Source organism: Nematolebias whitei, chromosome 7, assembly GCF_014905685.2.
Source record: "Nematolebias whitei isolate Nwh7 chromosome 7, NemWhi1, whole genome shotgun sequence".
NCBI classification, from domain to species: domain Eukaryota; kingdom Metazoa; phylum Chordata; class Actinopteri; order Cyprinodontiformes; family Rivulidae; genus Nematolebias; species Nematolebias whitei.
Genome location: NC_056504.1, coordinates 34,149,963 through 34,174,053, shown reverse-complemented (window position 1 = coordinate 34,174,053; position 24,091 = coordinate 34,149,963). Strand labels below are relative to the sequence as shown.

The following is a 24,091-nucleotide window of genomic DNA, read 5'->3' as shown; positions in this document are numbered from 1 at the left end:
GAAGTGGGCAACATAATGACTTTTTCTCTTTTCTCGACTGGTCATTCAGGGGGAGGCTTTTCTTTCCTTTTGTTGCACAGGTTGGCATATAATTAACTCCTGCTTAATATGCCGTGTAAGGGCTTCTCTCCCCATGGAAGAAGCTTTGAACCCCCTAGACCACAAACCAGGACAAAACCTCAGTAGGGCTGCTTCCTCCGAGCTCTCTCAAGAGAGAGTCTTTTTAAACAGACAGTAGACAACTTAACATCATGGCTGCTCTCATATTCCACAGCTGTAAAGCCATGTTTGTTGTAAACATATCGGCCTATATCCAGTAAACTGGTGGCTTCAGCTGTAAAGTGATTCAGAGTGCAGAAGGTTTTATACTCTAAGATAAAGCTGAGAAACTCTTTACTGAGTAACAAGCTGCAGATAAAACTGAGCACATCAGTCAAAATGTACAGAACTTACCTTTTTTTTATGTTTTTCAACTGAGTGCATAAAGATAGCTTTGAAAAGCAGCTCCCAGGACCTCCGTTGCACCTCTGCACCTCTAACCTCCTTCTGTAGAAAAGTTTATTGCCTCATCCACCTCCTCTCATGTGGCCACAAAGGAGCAGGATGACCCCTCTGTCCCTCTGCTCCCTCTCCACCTTCAGGATGCTTTCTCTAGAATCCATTAAAGCCACAACCACCCCCCGATGAATACACCCAAAAACGTTTTTTTTTTTTTTTTGTAAAACGTTTTTTTTTTTTAAAGAACATGTTTTTATTGTTTTACTTTTTAGTGATTTTTGTGCCACTTTGTGCTTGAATTAAAAACAATCTTAATAAGTTTGAGAATGATTAGAGTAAATTCTCTTGCAAATAGTCACCTCTGTCCTTAACTTTGTGTCAGATCCTTGTTTGTTTACTCCCCTTATGGATCCATTATGCCTGCTGAAAAGTGGGACAGTAAAAAAAGCCAAAGTGGGGGGTGGGGGGGGGGGTGGGGGTCCTGTTTACTGCTGTTTCTTTTTTCTTTCTTTCTTTTCTCAGTTGCAAAACAGATTACGGTCCAGGTTGCACAAAGCGCTGTCAATGCATCACTTCCTGCAGCTTCCAGGGGTGAAAGGGTCGCAGGACGGGGTCCACTCCGGGGTTCTGCAGCGCAGGTGCAACATGCATAACAAGCCCAGCTATAAAAACGTGTGAAACTGCGGGGGGGTGCACAGACCTGTCCTCATTAACCTGCAATCATTCATGAAAACGGGGCCGCAGCTACTAAAAGAGCGGATGCTTTATTTTGGTGAATTTAGAAAATATCTTGTGAATTCTTTTTTAATTTTAACATGTCAAACAAACAAACGGAAAATGTCTCCAAATTAAACCGATCCATTTGCAAGAACGCACGTGAGCAATCCTGTTTTTTTTCTTTCTGCTTATTCGTGGAAGAAACGAAAAGAGATTAAAGGAGGTGTCTCATCTAGTTTGATTTCAGCCTCGCTGCTTTGAGGAAGGTGTAGTTTGGAGCTGACCTCAGGGCCAGCCTCTGCTGCTGACATCACCTCCGCGTCTGTGCGCCTCAGCCCGCGGAGCCCCATCAGGGTGTGCGCGTCCCGCTGCGCGCGAGGGGCGATGCCTCAAACACCAGCCGTCCCCAGGACGCGACAGAAGCTCCGCTGCCCGGGACAGCTGCTTTTCTTCCCACATCGAGCTGCAAGCCTGCGCGTGATGGCAGATGAGAGCCGGGGGAAGCGCAGGAAGCAGGCCAACCCGAGGAGGAACCGAGGTAAGAGAAAGTGGGAAAGTTTGGAGCAAAGTTGGGGAGGGATGCGGTGAAGATGGTGCTGCTGCGGCGCGTGAAGGAGATCAGGATTTGGAACTTTTAAACATCTGGAGTCACTGCGCTGATGTTTCTGTCACGTTTGCTTTGAGACTGCAGGTTTTATTCGATTATTATTATTATTGTCACCTGTTTCAAAATCCTGCAGCACTTTTTAAAATGAATAAATAAGTCATTTTAGGCTCATTTGAAATAAACAACAAAGTCCATGCTCAATAATCCAGGTGTACAATCCAACAGTTTTCAGTCAGGTCATCTGGACAGGTTTGTTCATTTGAAAGACTTGAGATGGAATCGTTCAGAGAAGTCGAACAATATTTTCAAGAAACTGTTAAGCTTTGCAACTTTTGAAGTTGTGTCCCTTTTTATGTAACTTGGATATGTAGCAAAAAGATCCTCAAGGCTTTTTTGCCACTCCTGTCACATTTTATGTGACTGCTGCTCTGCAACAAGATGATTCATTAAAACAAAAATAGGATTGGACTAAGACAAGAAAAATAAGCGTTCAATCCCTAATAAAAATCACTGGTAAAATTAAAAATATGTGCACTCATCCTGAAGGATGTTTGTCACGATTCAAAGTGGAGGTGGGTAGATATAAACACATTTGACAATCTTAATGTTTTTCCTTTTAGCACCAGCTGCTCATATAGATCAACTCAAAGTCTTTAGATGATGTCAGTTATCTGTTTGTGCGACTTCCTTCTGAATTATGAGAGGAACTTTAAGAGTATGCGGTGCATTTAATAACTTTGTGAAGACTGTTCTCGTGCATCAGGCTGCATCTCGTTGCTGCGTAATTCAAGCAACATGCATGTTTACAATAGTAGTCCCAATTCTTTAACCCCAAATGATAAAACTATCACATTAAACAGATGCTTCTCTTAACCATTACATTTTTCCACCAGAAATGAAAGTACCCTAAATATGTCACATAATTCTAAATAATGCTTCCAATAATGAGGTGTATGATAAGTGTCAGCAACGTCCTGCTGCTGATATGTCAAAGAAATGGTGTAAATTATATATAGCCTTATAGTCTTAGACAGTCTGGACTTTGATATATATGTTCTTGTTGTTCTTGAGGCCTCTTCAAGTGTTTCTCAAAAGCCGTCAGAGACCGTGCATGTGATGCTCCTTCATATCATATACATATAAAGACACATGTATTTGCCACAAGAAGTCAGTCAACTTGTTTATTAGTTGCCTGTAAGAGTTTCCTCATTTTGTTCAGAAAGATGTGAAGCTGAGCGGAGTGTCACCGGCGTGAGAGCTGCTCAGCGTTAACGGACCCTGGCATGCTCATGTGTACACACACACACACTCACACACTCACCTTCGACTGCCACATAGCAGTTAGTTGACGACTATCTCTTAAATCAACAGCGTCACACCACCCCGAGAGCTAAACAGCTCTCTAACTGACCTTTTTACTTATCAGACAACTCAGGAGGACAGTTCAGTTCCTTTATTCCTGCAGCAGCACAAGAATAAGCTTCACCTGCTCTTTATTTCGTGGAGCACACAGTGATGGTGGGCTGCAGGAGGACTGAAGTGTTTCCATAAAGAACCCTGAAATAAAGACAAACTCAAAACGTATGAAGCTGAGAAACTAAAGCAGCATCATTTATACTTGGTGAATCTTCTATAGGTGTGAGCTGATAGAGAACATGTGTCAGGCGTGCTTGTAAAAAGTTAGTGCCAGTGGGTGTGTGAAGTGTGTACTGCATGTATGCATCAAGGCCTCTTGTAGAAATGTGTGTATTTAAGCTGCGTGCAGGATTTGGAATGTGACTTAAAAGTCTTGATAAAACCAAATAAATTTGGCAGGCTTGACTCATAAGACAGGGATTTGGAGGATCTTTTCCAAACCAGAAGAAAGACGAAAAAATATAGTCGGACTTTTCTTCTCGCTTCAAGGCGCCTATTGATTGTGTCTCTGTCTCTTCCTATAAAAATGTCAATGTTCGGCAATATAGAGCAATGTGAGGAAATTACAACTCTTCATTCCAGGCAGATTGGAAACAGCACTGAAAGGAAACACACACGCTCGGGAAAGAAAAAATAAAAATCACATTAAGTGGTCATCGTTAGCACTGATGGCCACCAGTTTCACCATATTCACCAGTTTTTAGTTACTGAGGGACTTTTTATTTATTTATTTATTTATTTGCTATATACATTTTTTTCCAAACTTAAAGTTGCATTATTTTTTTTTTAATTGTTTGATATAAATACAATTTATAATGAAACTAGAAAAAAAGCATTTTTTTCAGTAAATGCAGCGAAAGCTGACAGACTTTATTGAAATTTGCTAAAGCTTAAAATGAGGATTTTAACAAGCTTTTTTCAACTGTCAGAAGCAAAACACTAGCTTATAGCTAAAAAGAGCAACCATTACATAAAATAAAATAAAGGAAACACATTAGCAAAAGTAACAAAAAAGTAGCTAAATTTACCAAATGCTAGAATAATGTTCAAAGTATTAAAAGTTAAACATTAGCCAAAATTAGCCCATCAAAATGTTGTCAAGGAGTTTATAAAAGGCTGAGTGAAAATTGAATGTACCAAAAAGGCTAAACCAAAAGTAACAGCATGGTAGCTAAAAGCTAAAAGTAGCAAAAAGCTGAGTGAAAATTGAAAGTACCAAAAAGGCTAAGCCAAAAGTAACAGCGTGGTAGCTAAAAGCTAAAAGTAGCAAAAAGCTGAGTGAAAATGTATAGTACAAAAAAGGTTAAATCAAATGTAACAGCATGGTAGCTAAAAACTAAAAGTAGAAAAAGACTGAGTGAAAATCGAAAGTACCAAAAAGGCTAAGCCAAAAGCAACAGTAGCTAAAAGTAGCAAAAGGCTGAGTGAAAATTTAAAGTAATAGAAAGGCTAAACCAAAAGTAACAGTGTGGTAGCTAAAAGCTAAAAGTAGCAAAAGGCTGATTGAAAATTGAAAGTACCAGAAAGGCTTAGCCAATAGTAACAGTGTGGTAGCTAAAAGCTAAAAGTAGCAAAATGCTTGGTATAAGTAGAACAGTAGCTAAAAGAAAAATGGTTTGTAAGCTCATTCATCCAGGTTGATAAATTCAAAAAAGTTTAAATCAGGTCATCTGGACAGTTTCTTTTTGCTAAAAGCTCAACTGTGCATAAAGCAGGTATGTTGCAGTAGATTTCAATATAAACAATGTTTTGAAGGAATTAAAGATATAATATTTCTACAGGTAAAATAGTTGTAAGTTAATATTTTGAAAAATTGCAAAAAACAGAAGTCATTGCATCCATCTTCAGAATCAGCTAAACACTGTAAAATATGAATGGCTGAAATAGCTCAAAGTTGGACTGCAAAGAATAAACTGATAAACAATAGTTGATTAATGCTGACTCACACAATACGCTTAAAGGACTTTAGAGGAAAATCATGATCAACGTATTTCAGTATTTGCAAGCCAGCTTTTATTAAGCAACACAATAATGTTCACTCTCTGTCCTAATGGATTTCACAATAAGCTCTTTGTGGCGCCATATCTGCTGTCGGAGGCACAGTTTTTTTGATTGCTTGTTCCCCCTCCTCGCTGATTTCGTTCTTCTGTTTGGTTTATGAGCTCTCCCACGTTCCTCATGGGTTTGACCAGAATGAGATCCACAGATCTCATCAGACCCCTCAAACTTTTCGAGTCCCATGTCTGTCTGTGTTTCACCTTACAATCTGTCCCCGTTGTGTTTTGTTGTCCTCGCTCTGTTGTTGAGTGTCTCCTTTTTTTTTTGTTCTGTTTCCATCACTCCCTCTCTCATGTTTTGGTCTTTTTTCAAGTGCCAATTTATTTAAAACTCCTTTCCCCCTTTTCTTCTTTCTCCTTCATTGATTTCCAAACTCCAGTCTTTGTGTGCAGCTGGAGCCCAGCTGTGTGACTGTGCGTGTGCACGTGCGCACATACATGTGTGTTTGTGTGGGGCTTTTTGGCACACTGCTGCCACAGTGAGCATAGCACACTGTACACAAAGGACTCGAGAAACAAAAAAAGAAGGGGGGGGGGGGGCACTGGATTGCTGAAAACCATCACTGCAGAGTGGATGGGCTGGGCCTTTTTGGACTGATCTGGCTGTAACGAGAGATATGGATGAGGGGTGGGGGGACAGCGGTGGAGAGTCCAGGCATCACAGTTTATTACCAGGACTCTTCAGGCGTCAAAACCAGCGAGTGGGGGGACATGAGACGAGAGGAGGATGATGGAGTTGACAGAGCTGGGGAGTGAAAACAGTGGATTTTGGGGCTTGAGGGATCTGTGAGGGCAGAGCCGTGTGACACAACGTGGGATCATCGTTGACTTGTCCTCACTTGTTCCCACAGATTTCTCCCAGCGTGGGTCTGCGTGTGTTTAAGGCCGTGCAGCGGCAACGAGGAGTCCCCTTGATTGAGTTTTGTGCACTCGCACGTTTATTTAATTACCGCTCGTTCTGATGCTTCAGATGTAGCAGAGGCGGTTCTATTCCACACTGTGCACGGCTGCCACTCTGATGATCCTTTACTGTGGGAATTATCATCGCTGAAAGATGAAAGACAGTGATACCGCCTGTGTGTTTGCTCATGTTTGTTAGCAAAATATCTCATGAATCACCAAACAGACTTTAATTAAATTCTCATAAAGTATTAACAGGAGGTACATCTATAACTGATTAACATTTTGGAGTCGCCCACTACAAGATGGCCGCCACAGTCGTTTCACTTTAGCCAGCACAAACATGTTGATAACTCGGTGAAATTTACAGATAATGAGCTAAATTTAGGTGTAGTAGCTGAAAGTGCTCCCCAACAAATGAACTGAGAAATAACAGATTGCTTGAGATCCATGTTTAAAATTTATGGAATTAATTGTTCACGTTAACATTGTCTGTTAGCAAAATATCTCCTGAACCACTAGACAGATTTTAATAAGAAAACATCTGAACTCACTCATTAGATATATATCTAAAACTGATTAAACTTTTGAGTAAATCCCACACAAGATGGCTTCACAGCTGACTAATCTTAGAAAATACAAACGTGGCTAAAAGTCAGCCACTTTTACCGACGTTGAGCTAAAATTTGTTGTAGTAGTAGCTGAGAGTCATTCCCAACACTTACACTGAGTGCTAACAGATTGAGCAAGAGTTTGTGGAGTGAGATGACACTAAATCCCATTGAGCCTCGAGGACTCATTAACAAGAGGGACCTGATTTCAGCAAAGAATGATGACAACAATGGACAACAGCGACACTCAATCATCCAGGTAGATAACAACAAAAAATGTTAAATCGTGTCATCTGGACCAGTTTCTTTAAGTGAGAAATGTTTCGTCCCCCATCCAGAGGACTTCTTCAGTCTACAGCCTGCCAACCAGATCTGTCCCATAGATATCCTTCACGGCTGTGTTTCAAGCCAACCTCCTGTTGGACTCTCAGAAGTAGACTTTTAACATGTGCAAACAGAGCACACCCATCCAAAACCATCAACCATCATCAACAACAATCAAATGTTTTAGGCCAGGTGGTCAACTTGCTACTCACAGAAACAGCCTGAGGACACCCAAGGCCAAAGTGGTTCAGAAAAAGGTTTGTAAGCTCCATCCAGGTAGGATAGGTTAATCCAGGTACATGACATGATTTAACCATTTTTGTTATAAAAAAAAATTAAATTAAATAAAGTTTCAAAGAGATTTCCAAAGATTAACATTAAGAGCTAATTCAAACATCACACCCCATAAGGAGAGTGGAATAATGGTTAATTCATCCATCCATCCATCCATCCATCCATCCATTTTCTTCCGCTTATCCGGGGTCGGGTCGCGGGGGTAGCAGCCTAAGTAGGGAGGCCCAGACTTCCCTCTCCCCAGCCACTTGGGCCAGCTCTTCCGGGGGAATCCCGAGGCGTTCCCAGGCCAGCCGAGAAACGTAGTCCCTCCAGCGTGTCCTGGGTCTTCCCCATAATGGTTAATTCAATTAAATTCAATTCAGTTTATTTATATAGCACCAAGTCATCTCAGGACACTGAACAGAAACATTCAGTCAGATCATATACACCTTTTTCTTTTTATGTTATTGGGACATTTCATCGTTCATCCAAAGGACTTCATCAATCTGAGGAACCACAAACAAACAGTCCCACCAGCAGCACACTCTCATAGTTGACCAACTAGTTTGCTGTTGATAAGATGGTTAAATGGTTAGATGGTTATCACCAGCAAACTGGTTGGTCCACTATGGGAGTGTGCTGCTTGTGGGAATGAGCTTGTTTGTGGCTCCTCAGAATGACGAAGTCCTTTGGATGAAGGATGAAACATCTCAATAACAAAATAAAAGAAACTGTTCAGATGACCTGACTGAACTTTGATGGATTTTTTACCTCAGTTATTGAGCATGAACTTTGATGTTCTGAACCACTTTGGCTATGGCTGCCTCAGAGGAGTCGACAGGAGACTGAGTTCGTTGTGGCTGCTCGGACTGATGAAGTCCTTTGGATGAAGGATGAAATGTCTCAAAAAAAAAAACAAAGTTCGGATGATCTGACTGAACTTTGTTGGGTTTTCTACCTGTATTATTGAGCATGAACTTTGATGACTGCACAGAAACATTCACATACATAAAAAGTCAGTTAATAACGTTATTTATCTGAAGATAATGATGATGATCCAGTGAATTCAATGTAAAATGATTTATAATAAATTATGAGTTCAGCAGAAACTTGACTGTTGCATTTATATCACACCTTGAAACTGTAAGATGAAACTTTTTACCAAAGAGCTTACAACATGTGCACGTGTGTGTGTTTAAGGTGTCTGACTATCGTATCACACACTCGCCACCTAGTTTTTTGTAGCTTCGTGATAATGAAGCACTTCCTTTTTCCCTTCAACAAACCTAAAGAAAAGGCTTAAACACTAAACGGTATACAGTACATTGCACTGCTAATGAATCCTTTTGATTCTTAGCATGTTCTGATTTGCAGTTTTATTTATATATTGCTTTGGTAACACCTCTCAGCATCAAGTCTATTTGTGGCCTTTCCTTTATTGCACCCAGACTGGGACCGTGTGTTTGATCTGCTGCACATGCTTGACAGATGAACAATGATAAAACCATCCAGAGAGAAAGGCTCGCTGCGCACAATTTATAGATATGTGCTTTTTTTTATCGCACCTCAAATTAAATTTGGAAACCCCGCTTCAGCTGTCATGTATTACAAGGCCCAGATGGGTGGCAGAGAAAGAGCGGAGGGTTAAGAAAGTCGACAGGGAAGGAGCAAGCAGCCTGGCGGGCACGTGGAAGAGGCTCATTCAGCTCAGGCTGTGAGTGTGCCAGCATTCACCAGAGAACTGCAGCACAGTGTAGCAGGTTGATGCAGGTTTGAGGAAGTTTGACACGTGGTGTTTATCAGCAACGGCAGCATTTGCAGCCTCTGCCTTGATCACCTTTGAAAGGCAAGAGAACATCACACTTAGCATGAGGAAGTAGCTGCTGGTTCACCAGTTTAACACTTTGTGCATTTTACCTGATTTGCAGCTCTTTCATTTCTGCTATTTTTCGTTTCTATCTCTGAGATATCTCCGAGTGTGTGACATGACTTCTTTTTGTGTTTTTGAAGTCAAATGAACTTTTGGTCACTTATACATTTGTTCCCCATTCCCACCATTAGAACCGTGTACTCGTTAGAACTCATGTTGGCGTGAGGTTAAAGAAACGGTCAGTTTTGAGGATGAATCAAACAGGGATTGCTAAGTACAAACATTTTTGTGCTTCTTCTAACTTATTTCTGCTAATTTCAGCTTGCTATGCTCCTTTCAGCTTATTTCTGAAAGTTTCAGCTATTTCTGCTATTTCAGCTACTATAGAGCTGTTTTTTTTGCTATTCTTAACATTTTCAACTAATTCCACATTTTTGGCACACATTTAAACTTTTTTCAGCTTAATTAAGCAAAAATGTGCTCTCTCCACTTCCTTCTTTTAAATTTAAGCCCGTTTCTGCTTTTTTAGCTACTCTTCATCTGTTTTTTGCTTCACCTTTTTCAGATAAATTCCACTTTTTGTGCTCATTTCTACTTCTTTCAGTCTAAATGGGCACAGTTGTGCTCCCTCCATTTCCTTCTGGTAATTTAAGCTTCTTCCTGACCTTTCAGCTACTTTTCAGCATTTTTTTTCTGATTTCAGCTGTTTTTAGCTAATTTACTAGTTTTTTGTTTATTTCTACTTATTTAAACCACATTCAGCAAATATGTTTTCTTTATGTTTTATTCTGCTAATTTAGACTTGTTCTTCCATTTCAGCTACATTTCAGCATGTTTTTAGCTAATTTCAGCTGTTTTCAGCAAGTTCTTCAGCAATAAGCATTCACACTGCATTTTTGCAGAAAATGCAATTTCTCTAGTTTTTATTTTTATTTTTTGCATGTTATGTATTTTCATATGTAGCGTTACAGTACTGTGCTAAAGTTTTGCATCATCCTTCATCTCTTCATTTCCATTTTGCTTTCTTATATTTTAAAGTGATCTTGATCATCAGTTCTTTGAGCTTTCAGAGTGTTTTTATTTTTATGTTTAAGGTTTTCCATTGAATTTTGGCTATTTTCACTCATTTTTTTGTCCAGGTCTCTGAACTTATCATGACAAAAAATGAGTGAAAACAGCCAAAATTCAATATGTGCTTAAAACATGAGGAAACTGTATGAATGTAGGATAAAAGATGACATGGCAGGCCTAAAAAAACTATGCACAGCAGATGATTAGAGAAGCTGAAAGTTTGTCAAAAAAGAGGAAAAAGGTCCAGCATAGACCATAGACCTAAGAGGTGTGTCATCCTTCAGCTGATCATCTATTTCATGTCAAGATTTCAACCAATAGCTCTTTGGAATCATTTTACTGGTGCTAAAAGCTTATTTCATGTGTCAAATTGTGGCATCTTCTGTATTTTTTTAATAGATTTGGCTAAATAAACAGAAGGGAATGTCTCATCATGACAAAGTGCAAGAATCAAAATGTCCCAAACTCATAACTGGAATTGCTTCTTTGATAGCTTGTCTGTAGACACACCATTGAGTTATGCCTTTAGTTTAAGATCCTCGCATGAAGGAATTACCAGTTCAAGCTAAAAGGGTAAACAAAAATTACTCAGAACATGGTTCGGTACTGGGGACTGCCAGTGAACGAAGACAGAGAGAATAAATGTCCTGTGACTGATGAGCCAAATGGAGACAGATGGACAAAATGACAACAGAGAACAGGTGTGAGTGGGAGGGGTTGGACTGAGGAGCAGAGGCTGAAAATCAGAAATTAACAGGAAACACAGAAAACAGAAAATAAATACAACCGGAAATAACAAAAATCTCACAAACAAATACAGTAGTCAACAAAGTCCATGCTCAATAATCCAGGTATAAAATCCAACATTTTTCAGTCAGGTCATCTGGACAGTTTCTTTTTTTTTGTGCTGAAACGTTTCACCTTCGATCTGGAAGGCTTCATCAGTCAAGGAAACACACAACAAAACTGATTCTTCCCGCAACAGCTTACTTCAAAGTGCAACAAACCAGTTCTGCTTGTGATAAGATGGTCTCTTTGGTACGCCCCCTCCTCCATTGCTGGCTCTCTTCCTTGTTTTTTGTCTTGTCAAACTGGTTGAAACTACTGGCAGTAGTCCCTCACTTATTGCGGTTCCACACACCCAGGCAATAAGTGAAAAACTGCAAAATAGAACCGCTACATTTATTTTAGTATTTATACTGTATATATTTTAAGGCTTTATAAACCCTTCCCGCACTCTTGCAATGTTTTAAATTAAACCTACATAATTTTAACGGCATAGGTATATGTACTGCATAGTAGCTACTGGAAAATTTTATATGGGGCTCACCAGCCTTGGTCCGGTTCTGGTCAGGTTCTGATCGGCGCTCGGCAGCCGTTGAGCACCAGACACTTTTGAAGAGAGCCGGACCTTCAGAGAGCCAGCACAAAAACACACAATGGTCCCAACAGAGTCCAAAAAAATCCAGAGGGATTCTCTGAAAGAAGTCCGGGTAAGCTCTGGAGAAGACACCAGACCTCCAAGCAACTCCTCCCTGCTGGAGAGGCTCCCTGAGCCGGCAAACAGCAGTCAGATTGACCCATGAGGCTGGAAGTTCTGGTCCAGTTCTGATCGGCTCTCTGCATCCACTGAGTACTGAAGTCACTATGAATAAGGACCTTTTATTTTTTGTTGAGTTCAAATTGTTTCAAAACTTTCCCTCCATTTTGGCAGAAAGCAGCGGCTGGAAGCACTGTTGAATTCTGGGAGGTGCACTGTTGCCTTGTGGGTAATGCGGTTATTTTTGACTGGCGATACAGTCTAGGCTTATTGAAAGAAAACTACAAAATGGCAATGCCTGTCCGTAGTATTTATTTTCCGTTATTTTTTCATCTGTACGGTCCCAATCATGTGAGTAATAATAAAGTTGACAATCGTTGAAAAACCGTAAAAGAGCGAGTCCAAGAAAGTCAAACCGCGACGTAGCCAGGGACTATACAGTAATGTTCTGATTTATAAAATCTTTGTTGTACTGAAACATTTCCAAGAATTTTTGAATTGACATCTACTTTACCATCACATCTATGGGGAGTCCCTGGAAGAAAATATGTTTGATTTCAACAAGAACTTCATTTTTAAACATAGAATAAACAGAACAAAAATACATCATTACCTAAAACATGCAAATCCGTTAAACAGTGCTAAGATATTTAAAAAAAACTGGACTTTTATTCTGTCGTTGAAGACGTTCTGCTTCTCATCCAGGGAGCGTTCTCAATCCGAACTGGAGTGTTGCATTCCAAGATGCATGAGGTGCATTGTTTCTGCAGCTAAACTCTCATGCAGATTAAACGTATCCCCTCCCACCTGAGGGTCATCAGTGTCTTTATTTGCCTGGCTCATGAGAGATGTTTTGGTCATGTGTATGAAGGTATAACAGGGAGGTGTAAGCTTGGAATGTGTCCAGTTTTAAATAGATAAATCTGTCCGTATGGGAAGCAAAACAACCTTACCTACAGAAAAGGAGTACAGTTGCTTTGTTGTCATTCATTTTAAATTTTAATGGGTGACTGAAAATCAACACCAGCATGTGCTAAGGCCAAACGAATGGTCAGAAATGAGACTAAAAACTGTTTCAAGCTGCTAAATTTGATTGATCATTTGAAAATTTTGCTTAAATGAAGAAAATCTTTACACAAACTGATGAGTTACTTTGTGTTCCATTGTGGGAATGTTGTCTGAAAACACATAAAGGTGTTCCAGTTGCAAGTTTAAAACCAGTAGGACTGGACCAGGCTAACTGCTATTAGCAATACAAGCTGATAACGATGGATGTCTCTGCACTGCAACAAGAAGTAATGATGGTTGGAGTGCATGTGACTGCAAACTTATAAAAGTTGACAAAGCTGACAGAAGCTGAATTTGCAACTGATCAAAACGTCATCACTACTACAGCGATCACAACTTTTCACGCGCTAGTCAGCCATATTGGATTTGGAGGTCGGAGCTGCTCAGGAGTCTCAGACTTTCCAAGTTTGAATTTAGACTCTGAGGGATTTTTACAACTTGGAACTCGGAAACTAAAACTTCCAAGTTCAAATGGAATGGAGCTTTATTACTGGTCAATCTGCAAATATAGATGTGGCACTTTTGTAATTAATGTCCGGCAAAAACTGAATTATTGAAAAGAAAACCAAAGACAAAGAATTACCTTAAAGTATACATTTTCAAAGCTACTGGGCATGCTCAGCACACTCAATACCAGGCAGCCCTGCAAAACAAGAACGAGGAAATGTTGAACTTGGACATGTCAAGAGACGTCAGCAACTCCCCTCTATATCTCCTTCTGTACCTGTGATCACCTGGTACCACCTTCATCTGACCTTTAGTTTGCACCGCTCCTCCCACAAACGCAGAGATAATATACATGTTCGTAGCTACAACGTAGGGAGTAAACACATTCCATCAAGAAGAGCGCATGTTTCTTTTTTTGGTCCACCTGTAGCGGTGGAAACGTGAGGTGTTGAAACCATTTATATCAGTCTGACTCCCTTTTCTTTGGATGACTATCCCTGATGAAGCACATCTATGCGTTGGCAGATTTAGTCTAGGAGCCGATGAATGAGTTGCCTCTGAAGAGGTTTCCCACACAAATATTCATTGTATTAATCGGCCATTCATTTAGTCAACCAGGAATAAATGAGCAATAGATGAAAATGTATCACAGAAAGCAAGAGGTTTTTTTTAAAAAAAAGGTACTTTTTTTTGGCAAAGGGTCTATCATTTTTGCAGTTGGCTTTAAATGAAGCATTTTTTCCCAACATGATAAGTAAAACACACTGATCACACTCCATCAAGAAAACTAATCTCTATCTCAGGAATCATGAAGAACAGGATCCCCACACCGGAAATATATAAATATATATATATATATCTATTTGCTAGAACGGAAACAGCACAGCATCCCCAGGTCCACTTTGTCATTTATCACTGTAACAATCACGCAGATAGCCTTATCTCAGCTGAGAGTTTGAGAGTTTCTCATGACACATGACAGGTTTAGGTATTGCAAAATGTCAAAGCTTTGGGGAGGAGGTTTTATTAAAAAGCTCAGTAACATAAAGGAACACCACTTTCTTTCCCCCACTGCGGCTGTGTAATTAACTTGGAGAGCTCAAGGAAAGTTTATAAGGCCACACAGTGCACGTGGATGAAACGTCATCCAAATGATACAATTAATATGCGGGCGTGAATGTGTTTCGCCCCGATGCTGGGACAGAGATCTGAAAATGAAGATATGGATTGTACTTCTTTTCTTTTTGCTCCCTCAGTTAAGCTTTTTACTCCTTTTTGTTTGAGTCTGTCTCTCGCAGTTGTGGCTCTCCCCCTTGAAGCCATCCTTATCACCATGTATCGAAAATCTTTCACTTCTTCACACATTCACTCCCCTCTTTTTTTATATTTTCCTCATATTCTCTTCCCAGCCTGGACTACCCCAGCAAATGTTCAATTGCCATCATGCACCTCCCTCCCGTTACTCCACGAGCACCTCCCCTGTCCCACTGACACCAAACTCTGCTCCCATCCCCCGAAAACCACTTCAAACGAGCAGCGCCATCAAAGACCACAGTCAGTCAGCCAGGCAGTCAGCCAGGCAGCCAGTAAGGCAGCCATTCAGCCAGCCTTCTGCTTTGACTTAAAATTACTGTCGTCCCAGTCACAAGGCTGCTTTCCTCTTCTGATGCACATCAAAGATCCTCTTAAACTCCCCAAGTTTGAGTTTTAAAAGTTTTTCTTGTTGAGCCTTTTCTTCATTTCGCCTGCCGAGGTTTTACACTTGCTTTCTTTCTCTCTTTCTTCTTGTCACCACTTTTTTCCCCCTCCTCTAACATGGGCGAGGTCGGTAATGGCATGCACACACTGTTGCAGCTCTGCTGTCTTTGCATCTTTCTTCATGACTTTAACTAGTTTATTTCCTTCAAGGCATGGATTTGGGCCTTCACACGATGACACACTCCAGTACATCAAGCTGAAGCTACGATACAGATGTGTGTAAATACTACGCACTCAGTTCGACTGTTAAATAAGAGCTTCGCAACCACAAACACTTCTTTGATCATTTTTTCTTGTTGTTGCCTGCATAAGTTTATGGGTCTATTCAAGGACAGAGAAAGTGACAAAAGGGAGCGGAGAGGCGAGCAGGCTGGATGGGATGGCATTTGAGGAACGTCTGAAAGGAGCACAAAGATAATAAAAGCAAAGTGACACATCTTTTCAATGTTTCAGACCTTTCAAGGTCATTAGTCCCAAAATGTTTTGGTGGATCCTCATGTTGGGGACTGTGATGTAAGTGTGGGCCAGAGGATGGCGCCACATCTGTATGTTAACCAGGCAGCAACATTGAGACTGTGGTTTAAAAAAAAAAGAGCTAAATTTGTCCTGAGAAAGCAAAGTATTTGATCACGTTGTTACATCTCATCTCTTTAGTTTTTCTTTTTTTAGTGGTTAAATGTTAGGCTGGATGCCAGGGTCAGCAGAAAAAAAAACCCTCTGTGTTTCTGCACCTTTAAGGTACTCACGTGCAGGAAAAAAAGATAAAGTAAGAAACAAAACCCACATAGATTTTTCTTATATTGATAGTTAACCATGTCCTTAAATTGAAAATACATAAGCAAAATTTATGACTATGATCACGTGAGTTTGTTAACCTATGAAAACAGCCAAAATGACTGAAAATTGTTGACTGAAATAAAAACTGACCTACCCTAGCATAATGTGGGTCAGATGTAACTTCAGCTTCCATGTTGGCAAATTCAACTAAGTGCTTTGTTTATGTTGAGTGTGACCCACATTTTAGCATTGCATTCAACATACATGAAAAACTAAACTTTAAGCTTCACCGTTTAATTTACTTATATCATTTTCTATGTACTGCATTTTCCAGCGTATAAGTCGCATCAGTCCAAAAAAAAAAGCATCATGAATAGGAACAAAACATATATAAGTCGCATTTATTATGCTTCACCGCTGACCCGTCGTGTTTATTATGCATTTATTTAATGGTAAAAACAGCTTCATTTTGCCTGAGTAGCGTGGCACCATTCATCCATCATGACCGGAGCCATTAGCTCTCTAACGTTTCTCAACCTGCACCAGCTGAGTGAAGCGAGTGCACATGGAAGGACTCGCTGTTGCAGTTCTTTGAAATTTAAAGCATCAATCAAAAATTGTGTTATGAATATGGAAAAAAAACCGTATATAAGTCGCTTTGGCGTATAAGTCGCAGGACTGACAAATCTATGCAAAAAACTGTGACTTATACGCTGGAAAATACGGTATATTTCCTACTTTGCAATGTGTTGCAGTTCTACCTTTTATGTGATCCACTCAAAACCTTTACAGCCTCTCGTTGTTTCCTTGGAAATTCTTTTTTAGGTTTGATTTGCTTTGACTAATTAGACATTTGAGCTTTCAATGCAGCACACTTTCCCCAATCAAAGCACCTCTTTTTATGCCAAAGTTTAAAATAGACAAAGCCAGCGGGATGCCCGGTTTGTTTCAGCCTCACATCTGATGTGCAGTGACAAACCTAAAGTCCCAGCTCGAACTTAACCAACCGAATCCCACATTGCTTTAACGGCTGAGCTCAAAGAGAAGTTTTATGTAGCTTGTAACCCAGTTTAAAAAACCCTTTAGGACCTTTGTACTCTGACAGAGAATGTTTTAATATTCAAGAGGAGCCACTATTGTGTGGTTTGTTGCGCCAACGTACAAAATAAAGAGCCACATCAGAAGGTTGGAACAGACCCTGAGCATTTTCATGTGTAAGAAAAAAAACACACAGAGGGAAAACAAATTTGAAGGGGGGAGACAAGCGTATTTATAGAGTAGGGTGAGAGTCTGCAATGACAGGAGCCTAATGAAACAGAGGTTTGGGTTTTGATTCACAATGTGGTGAGCGTGCGTCCCTCTGTGACCGTTACTGCATTCCAGCAGCACCGATCCCTCGATGCATAGGCCCCCAGGAGGAGGTGGAGGGCCAGCTCCAAATAATGCACTCCTCTAACCGAGTCAACCATTTCTACAAATGCTCGCCCTGCTTTCACGGCAGCAAATGCACGAAGAGTGCGATGGCACTGACGCCACACAAACACAGTGTTATTCATGCATGCAAGCACAGCGTGTGTGCAGTTTTTCGTTTTTTTGCCTCTGATGGTGAGTCACGGCAACAGGCTGAGTGACTCACTTTGAACAGTTCTGCTTGTAGGGAAGTCCAGAACGATGCTGCCAGTGTGTCATGTTTTAATTTTGACTTAACTTTTTCATGTTAGTTTAAACTTGTAATAAGGACAGCAACGATGGGAACACCAGAGCCTGTAAGTCATTATTATAGTTGTGATTTCTGAACAGATTGTCTGTTTGTTAGCAACATTTCTCATGATTTATCGAATTAGTTATAGTGAAACTTTCCTTAAGTAATTAGTTTGACATCTACAGTTGATTAACTTTTGGAGTTAACACAATTCAAGATGGCCATTGAAAACACCTGACTCTAATTTCACCTTCAAATTAACAGCTAATTCCAGATGTTCACATACTTTTGCCACTCACAAATATGTGATATTGGATCATTGTCCTCAATAAGAGGAGTTCAAGTTTCTTGTGGTTTTGTTCACAAGTGAGGGAACAATGGAGCATGAGATTGACAAATGGATTGGTGCAGTGACTGCAGTATTGTGGACTCTGTGCAAGTCCGTTATGATGAAGAGGAAGCTGAGCTGTAAGGCAAAGCCCTCTGAGGATCCACAACTTCTCCTCCTCCACCATAGCCCTCTGCAATGGCTCTCCCCAGGGATGTGTACTGAGCCCTTTCCTGTTCACTCTGCTCACATGATTGTGCAGCTACCCATCCAGGCTGTCATATTGTAACGTTTACAGATGATACAGCGGTAGGATGCATCACAAACAATGATGAGTCCAGCTACAGGCAGGAGGTGGAACACCTGGAGAGCTGGTGCAAAGAGAATAACCTTCACATCAATGTGAAGAAGACAAAAGAGATGATCGTGGACTTCAGAAGGAACAAACACACCTATACCCCTCTGAACATAAGAGGATCTGCGGTGGAAGTGGTCTCCAGCTACAAGTACTTGGGTGTACACATGAATGACAACCTCAGCTGGAGCAGCAACACCACCAGCCTGATCAAGAAAGCTCATCAGAGACTCTACTTCCTCAAGCCGCTGAGACGAGCTGGTCTGGGAAGCTCAGTCCTCACCTCCTTCTACAGGTGTGCAGTGGAGAGCATCCTGTGCTCCAGCATCAACGTGTGGCATGGAGGCTGCACAGCTGCAGAAAGAAAAGCTTTGCAGAGAGTGGTGAAGGCTGCACAGAAGTCTGTTGGAGTCAGGCTCTCCACCTTCACAGACGTCTACACCTCCAGATGCAGGAAGAGGGCCACCTGCATCAAAAAGGACCCCACTCACCCAGCACACACACTTTTTGCCCCACTCCCCTCAGGCAGGAGGTTGAGAAGCATTAAGTGTAGAACCACTAGACTGAGGAACAGCTTCTACCCTGAAGTTGTTAGACTCATGAATCTTTAACCAGGATAATCACTATGAAAAAATCACATGTACCACATGTGGTGCGAATGACAAATAAAGAACCTTGAATCCTTGGTTAGCCGCTAAAGAGCCGCTGAGGGTCTGGGTTTGTATTCAAGGAGGGGGGCCGCGTGGGAGAAAGAGACAGCAGGAGGATTTCTAAGTATAAAACTATATTGTTTTATATTGATATAGTCTCAACTTATATCGCAAAAAATATATATATCAATATTTTTAAAATATGGATATATCGCCCGGCTCTACTGCTTACTGCTCGGTCTACGTTCCTGCCCTCACCTATGGCCATGAGCTCTGTGACTGAAAGAATGAGATCGCAGATACAGGTGGTTGAAATGAGTTTCCTCCACAGGGTAGCAGCAGAAGTTCATTTATCTGGGACAGACTCAGGAGTAGAACCGCTGCTCCTCCACATCTAGAGGAGCCAGTTGAGGTGGTTTGAATGGATGGTTCTCTTTATCTACTTTTAAGACTTGTGTGAAAATCTGGTGATGTTTTAGGTCATATTTATGCAGAAATATAAAAAATTTTAAAGGGTTCACAAACTTTAAAGTACCACGGTACATTCACATTGACAACTGCAGAAATCAACAAGAATCTGCTGTGAACTTGAAGGCCTCTATCCATCAAGGTGACATTTTCTGTTAATGTCACTGCGGTGGTCGGCAGGACAGGTGAACATGCTGGCAAACGTGCAGGCAGCAGCAAACAGGAAACCCGTAAAGGAAGAAGACAGACAGCCACAAAGGCTTTCTGTGCATCTCTTTACTCTCACCTTTGTGCTTTGTATTATTTGCAAAGAGAAAACCAGATTGTAGCATTTCTGAGTACAAAGTACAATTTGACAATTCTGAGCAGTTAGTGCAGCATCAGAGCCGTGACCGTTTTTTATAGCCGATTTTAAAACTTTGTTGATCTGTAAAAAGTGAAATTACATAAATACAATGCAGCTGAGAGGCAACACAAGGGGAAAAAAGTCATTAAAAAATATATATATATATTTTCGCTTTGTTTCTTAAGCAGAGTAAAAACGAAACGCTCTATTCAAGACTACCTGTTCTGGATGATAAGGCTTATCTTAATTTTCTGCAAAAAGATCTTAATCTGGAAGTTTCCATTAACTTTTCAACAGGTTTATGCTTGCATTGTTTAACATCATTAAAGAGGAAAAAAAAAAACAATCATGCAACTCTATAGCGGACTCACCACAACCTAGAAACACAAGGTTGAGAATTTTTCTATCTATGGGTTATTTCTCACTGCTGCATCAGCATTTTTTGCACACACCTTTGTGCTGCTATTAAGCTAAAGCTAGCCATTAAGCTATTTAAAGCTAGCTTTAGCTATTCAGATCCCTCTCCTGCAGGAAGTGCTGCTTGTGAAACAAATCAAACCATTCCATTGTGTACTTTATTAGAAACATGACAAAGCAAAGATAAGCCGTGTGCTTGAGGAAAACGTGTAGGAGGACATGAGACCTTTGCGATTCAGGGAAAGAATTCAAACATTTGAAGCTGATAATCGCATACAAGCCCTTATCTTCTAAGATTTGTTGTAAGGTACAGTAGATTAGCCTTTTCTGCTGCAGTCAGACCGTACCAGCTTCACTCTGTGGCGGTTTTACTGTACGGTATTTTAAGCTCTTTTGCTGCTCAGTTTCGATCAACTTTCCGCAAAGCACACGTGGTTCGCTGTTTGATGCTGTGATGCGACAAGCTGATCGAAAATAACTGATCAGTCGAGCTGATATCCAACGAATTTCAGATGCCTCTTTCAACGCAGCCATCTTACACACAGTAACATTTCCATTTTCTCAAACGGCTCAAATGTGAAAAAAGAAACCGACAGCGCTAAAAGCACAACTTGCAGACAAATCTATTTTTGTGCGTATCAATGAGCAGCTCAGAAGCTTTGAAGCTAATAAAACGCTAAAAGGCGTTCTGATTTTGCTCACACAAGGCCCTGGTTGAGTGGAATCATTAAAAGCCTGACAGAACAAAGACAAAGTAGTTTCAGTATTGCATCTTTGTTGTCACAGTTGAAAGACGGACTGATTAATGTGTAGATTTGTGTTGTTCATTCATACCTTATGTTCTGGCAGGATGAGGCAACTGGCTTGGCGTTTATTGCTTTAGCTAATTGCTTTGTGTGTCTTTTAAAGTGGGTATATCACAGCATCTGCACAGTCTCTGGTGGTGGGGGTGAAGTTCTCTGACAGGGTGGTGTCTCCTAATGAGCGGGATGTTTATTCTTGCACACACGCAGATACTTTGTGACTGTTGTGTGTTACGTTTGATCATTTTCTGCAGTTTTCTATACGCTTCGGTGTGTTTGTGTGTTACCGTTTGGGTTGAGGGAATTTCCCTCTGAAACGTTTCACAGTTCAACACGAGTTGGAGAATTTGTGTCAGGGACAGTTTGACACTGTTACCCTCTGACGCTTTCTCTTTCATCTTCTCAAATCCCTCAGTCCTCTGCCTCGCTCCTATCATCTCCCTTACATCACATTTTTATTTTCTCTCTGGCTCCGAGTGTGGATTTTACTCAGCTTTCTTCATGCACATGGCGTCCCCTCTTTCTCCGTCATACAGCACAAAGGTCTGTACGAAACACACGGCATCACATCGCAGCGTCTCCTCCTCGCTCGTGGAGCTGTGCTACGTTTTCATTTTTAATCATTCCCACCAAGAAATATTTGCAATTTAAGTTTTTGTGTGTGAGGACAAGCTATGATGCCTGATGTCTATGACACAGTCAATTTGACGGATGATATTTGGTGTGGTAGTAGCTGAGACTCATCCCATTCTCATACTTTAAACACAAACTGATTGTGCTAATCTGTGCATTTACCGTATTTTTCGCCCTATAAATCACGTTTTTTGGATCATTTGCATGCCTTGCGACTTATACGGCGAAGCGACGTATTAATGTATTTTCCATATTTATTTTTGGCTGAGATATGACCGTTTTCATTCATTCTGACTGAAAATATTGAACACTACTAACAGTAACTAAGAGTCAACTCTGTTCGTCTGTTGGTAGAATAGTTCAAGAACCCTTAGATGTTTTTCATTGAAATTATTAGGAAGCAATTATTGGATGCACATCTACAACTGAATAACTTTTGAAGTCAGTCTATAATCAAGATGGTTGCCACAACCAATTGACCTTAGAAAACACAAAAATAGCTGCAGCTCAGTCAGTTTAGCAGATTTCCAGCTCAAATTTGGTGTAGTGAAAGCTGAAAATCATCTACAACACATAATCCAAGTGCTAAACATTGCACAAGATATCGGCTTAAAACTTTGGCATTACATGTTATAGTCATCTATGTTTGTCTGTTAGCAAAATATCTCTTGTAGCACTGGATGGAATGAAATGAAACTCAGAAAGTAATCATTTCATGTATGCACAAACTGAGCACTAATAAATTGTGTGGGATCTTGTAATTTCTTATGAAGACAAACACAATGTTTTTAAGGTTTTGATAGCATGCTTTATTGTACAATGCAAGAAACGCTAACTCTATTTTATGTTGCTTTTTTTCTTAATTTGCTGTTAGGATTCGTATTATAATCTGCGCTGTACGCGGAATAAAACTGTGCTTTCACACAGTTCTGCTCCGTTAGTTTAACCCACAGCTTTTGGGCTTTCTGAGCTTGAATTTATCTGCTGTTTTATCAAAACCAGTAATTATTTTTAAATACTTTTCAGAGAACACTCAGTTTGTACAGTATTGGATAAGTGGTAGATAAAACTTTTCTAAGCACAGCTGCGTCATGTGTTTTTTTCTCATTCTTAGTAATAGAGCAGGTGAAAAGCAAACCAGAACAGGCCAAGGTGCCAAAATCAGAGGGCGCCATTGTCGCCCTGAGACACAGAGTGTTGGTGAGCTGCTGCTGAGATCAGGTGGGAGGTGTTTGCTCTTTCAGCTGCGGTCCTCCCCTGAGTCATTGTACGAATGTCAGTCAGCAGGTATGAATGTGAGAGCTGCCTGACTGACACCTTTTTAAATGGCGTGTTTTTATTTCTGCGATGTGCTGAGAGAGAGGCGACTGCAGTCAGCAGAGATGAATCTGGATCCACCTCATCTGTGAACTGCTCACGTAGGTACTGTGACACGAGATCACACTCATCTTCCTGCTCTGGCTCTTGGTTGAGCATGTGGGTGCTGGTGACCCTCGCATGCTCATTCAAAGTTCAAGATAGGATTGTGTCCCATCTGATGCCTGTAAGACCTTTACAGATTTGGTAATATTAATCAAACAGTACATTAATACATACAAAAACTTATTTAAAATAATGTTTGATATGACATTGATATTATTTTGTTTTGATGGACTGGGCTGTATGTTTAAGAAAAGATCACCAGGTTGGGACATGTTTCAATTGTTGTTATTATTTCTTTTCACACATACACATGTCATATTACACTAATATCAAGCAACATTACTGTTATTTCCTCAACTAGAATAAGTCATGAAAGCATCAGTACTCACTTGAATATTTTATTAGGCAACATAATATATAATGTGAATATTAAAAAAATTACAGGTTTTATAAATACCTTTTTATAGACGTAATGATTTCATTTTATGATCAGCCTGCATATATTAGGTTTTTTTGGTTTTAACAAAAGCAGCAACTTAGCAACTAAAATATTTTAACAATAGTATAAGAAAGAGCAGAATTTTATTTTTTATTTTTTGCATTTAAGGTGTATTTCTGCAACCAGAAAGTCTTTACAAATTAGCTCAATATTTTGATTACCTGTAGCTCCTATAGCAGGGGTCTGCAACCTGTGGCTCTGGAGCTAAATTTGGCCCTTGGTTCCTCCGAAGCGGTTCTTTAAAACTTTGACCAAAACGAACAAACCACTGCTAGTTGTAACAGTTTCACGTCATTTCTTTAGTTTTAACAGTTTCACGTAGGGCCGGACCATATCAGATCATTCACGATAATACTGGTTAAAAAAAAGGAACTTGCCTGGGAAAATAAATTATGTCATGCTAATTTCATGACGTAAATACGTCATCCCACCACGCAGCGGATTACGCTCACGTGGGTCATGCAGCGATATTCAAGTTGTAAAGATGAAGGCATGAATGGAGATATCTGAGCTGAGCACTGTTTTTTTTTT

At 40.3% G+C, this 24,091-nt stretch overlaps 1 protein-coding gene across 1 annotated transcript in view; it reads left to right on the top strand.

Moving 5' to 3' along the window:
• LOC119412782 (zinc finger E-box-binding homeobox 2-like) overlaps nucleotides 1-24,091 on the top strand; it is a 52,691-nt gene that overhangs the window by 11,181 nt on the left and 17,419 nt on the right. The window contains exons 2-3 of the mRNA XM_037679818.1: nucleotides 1,021-1,136; nucleotides 1,551-1,753. Coding sequence (XP_037535746.1) covers nucleotides 1,021-1,136; nucleotides 1,551-1,753 — 319 coding nt within the window. The remainder of the gene's footprint in view (nucleotides 1-1,020; nucleotides 1,137-1,550; nucleotides 1,754-24,091) is intronic.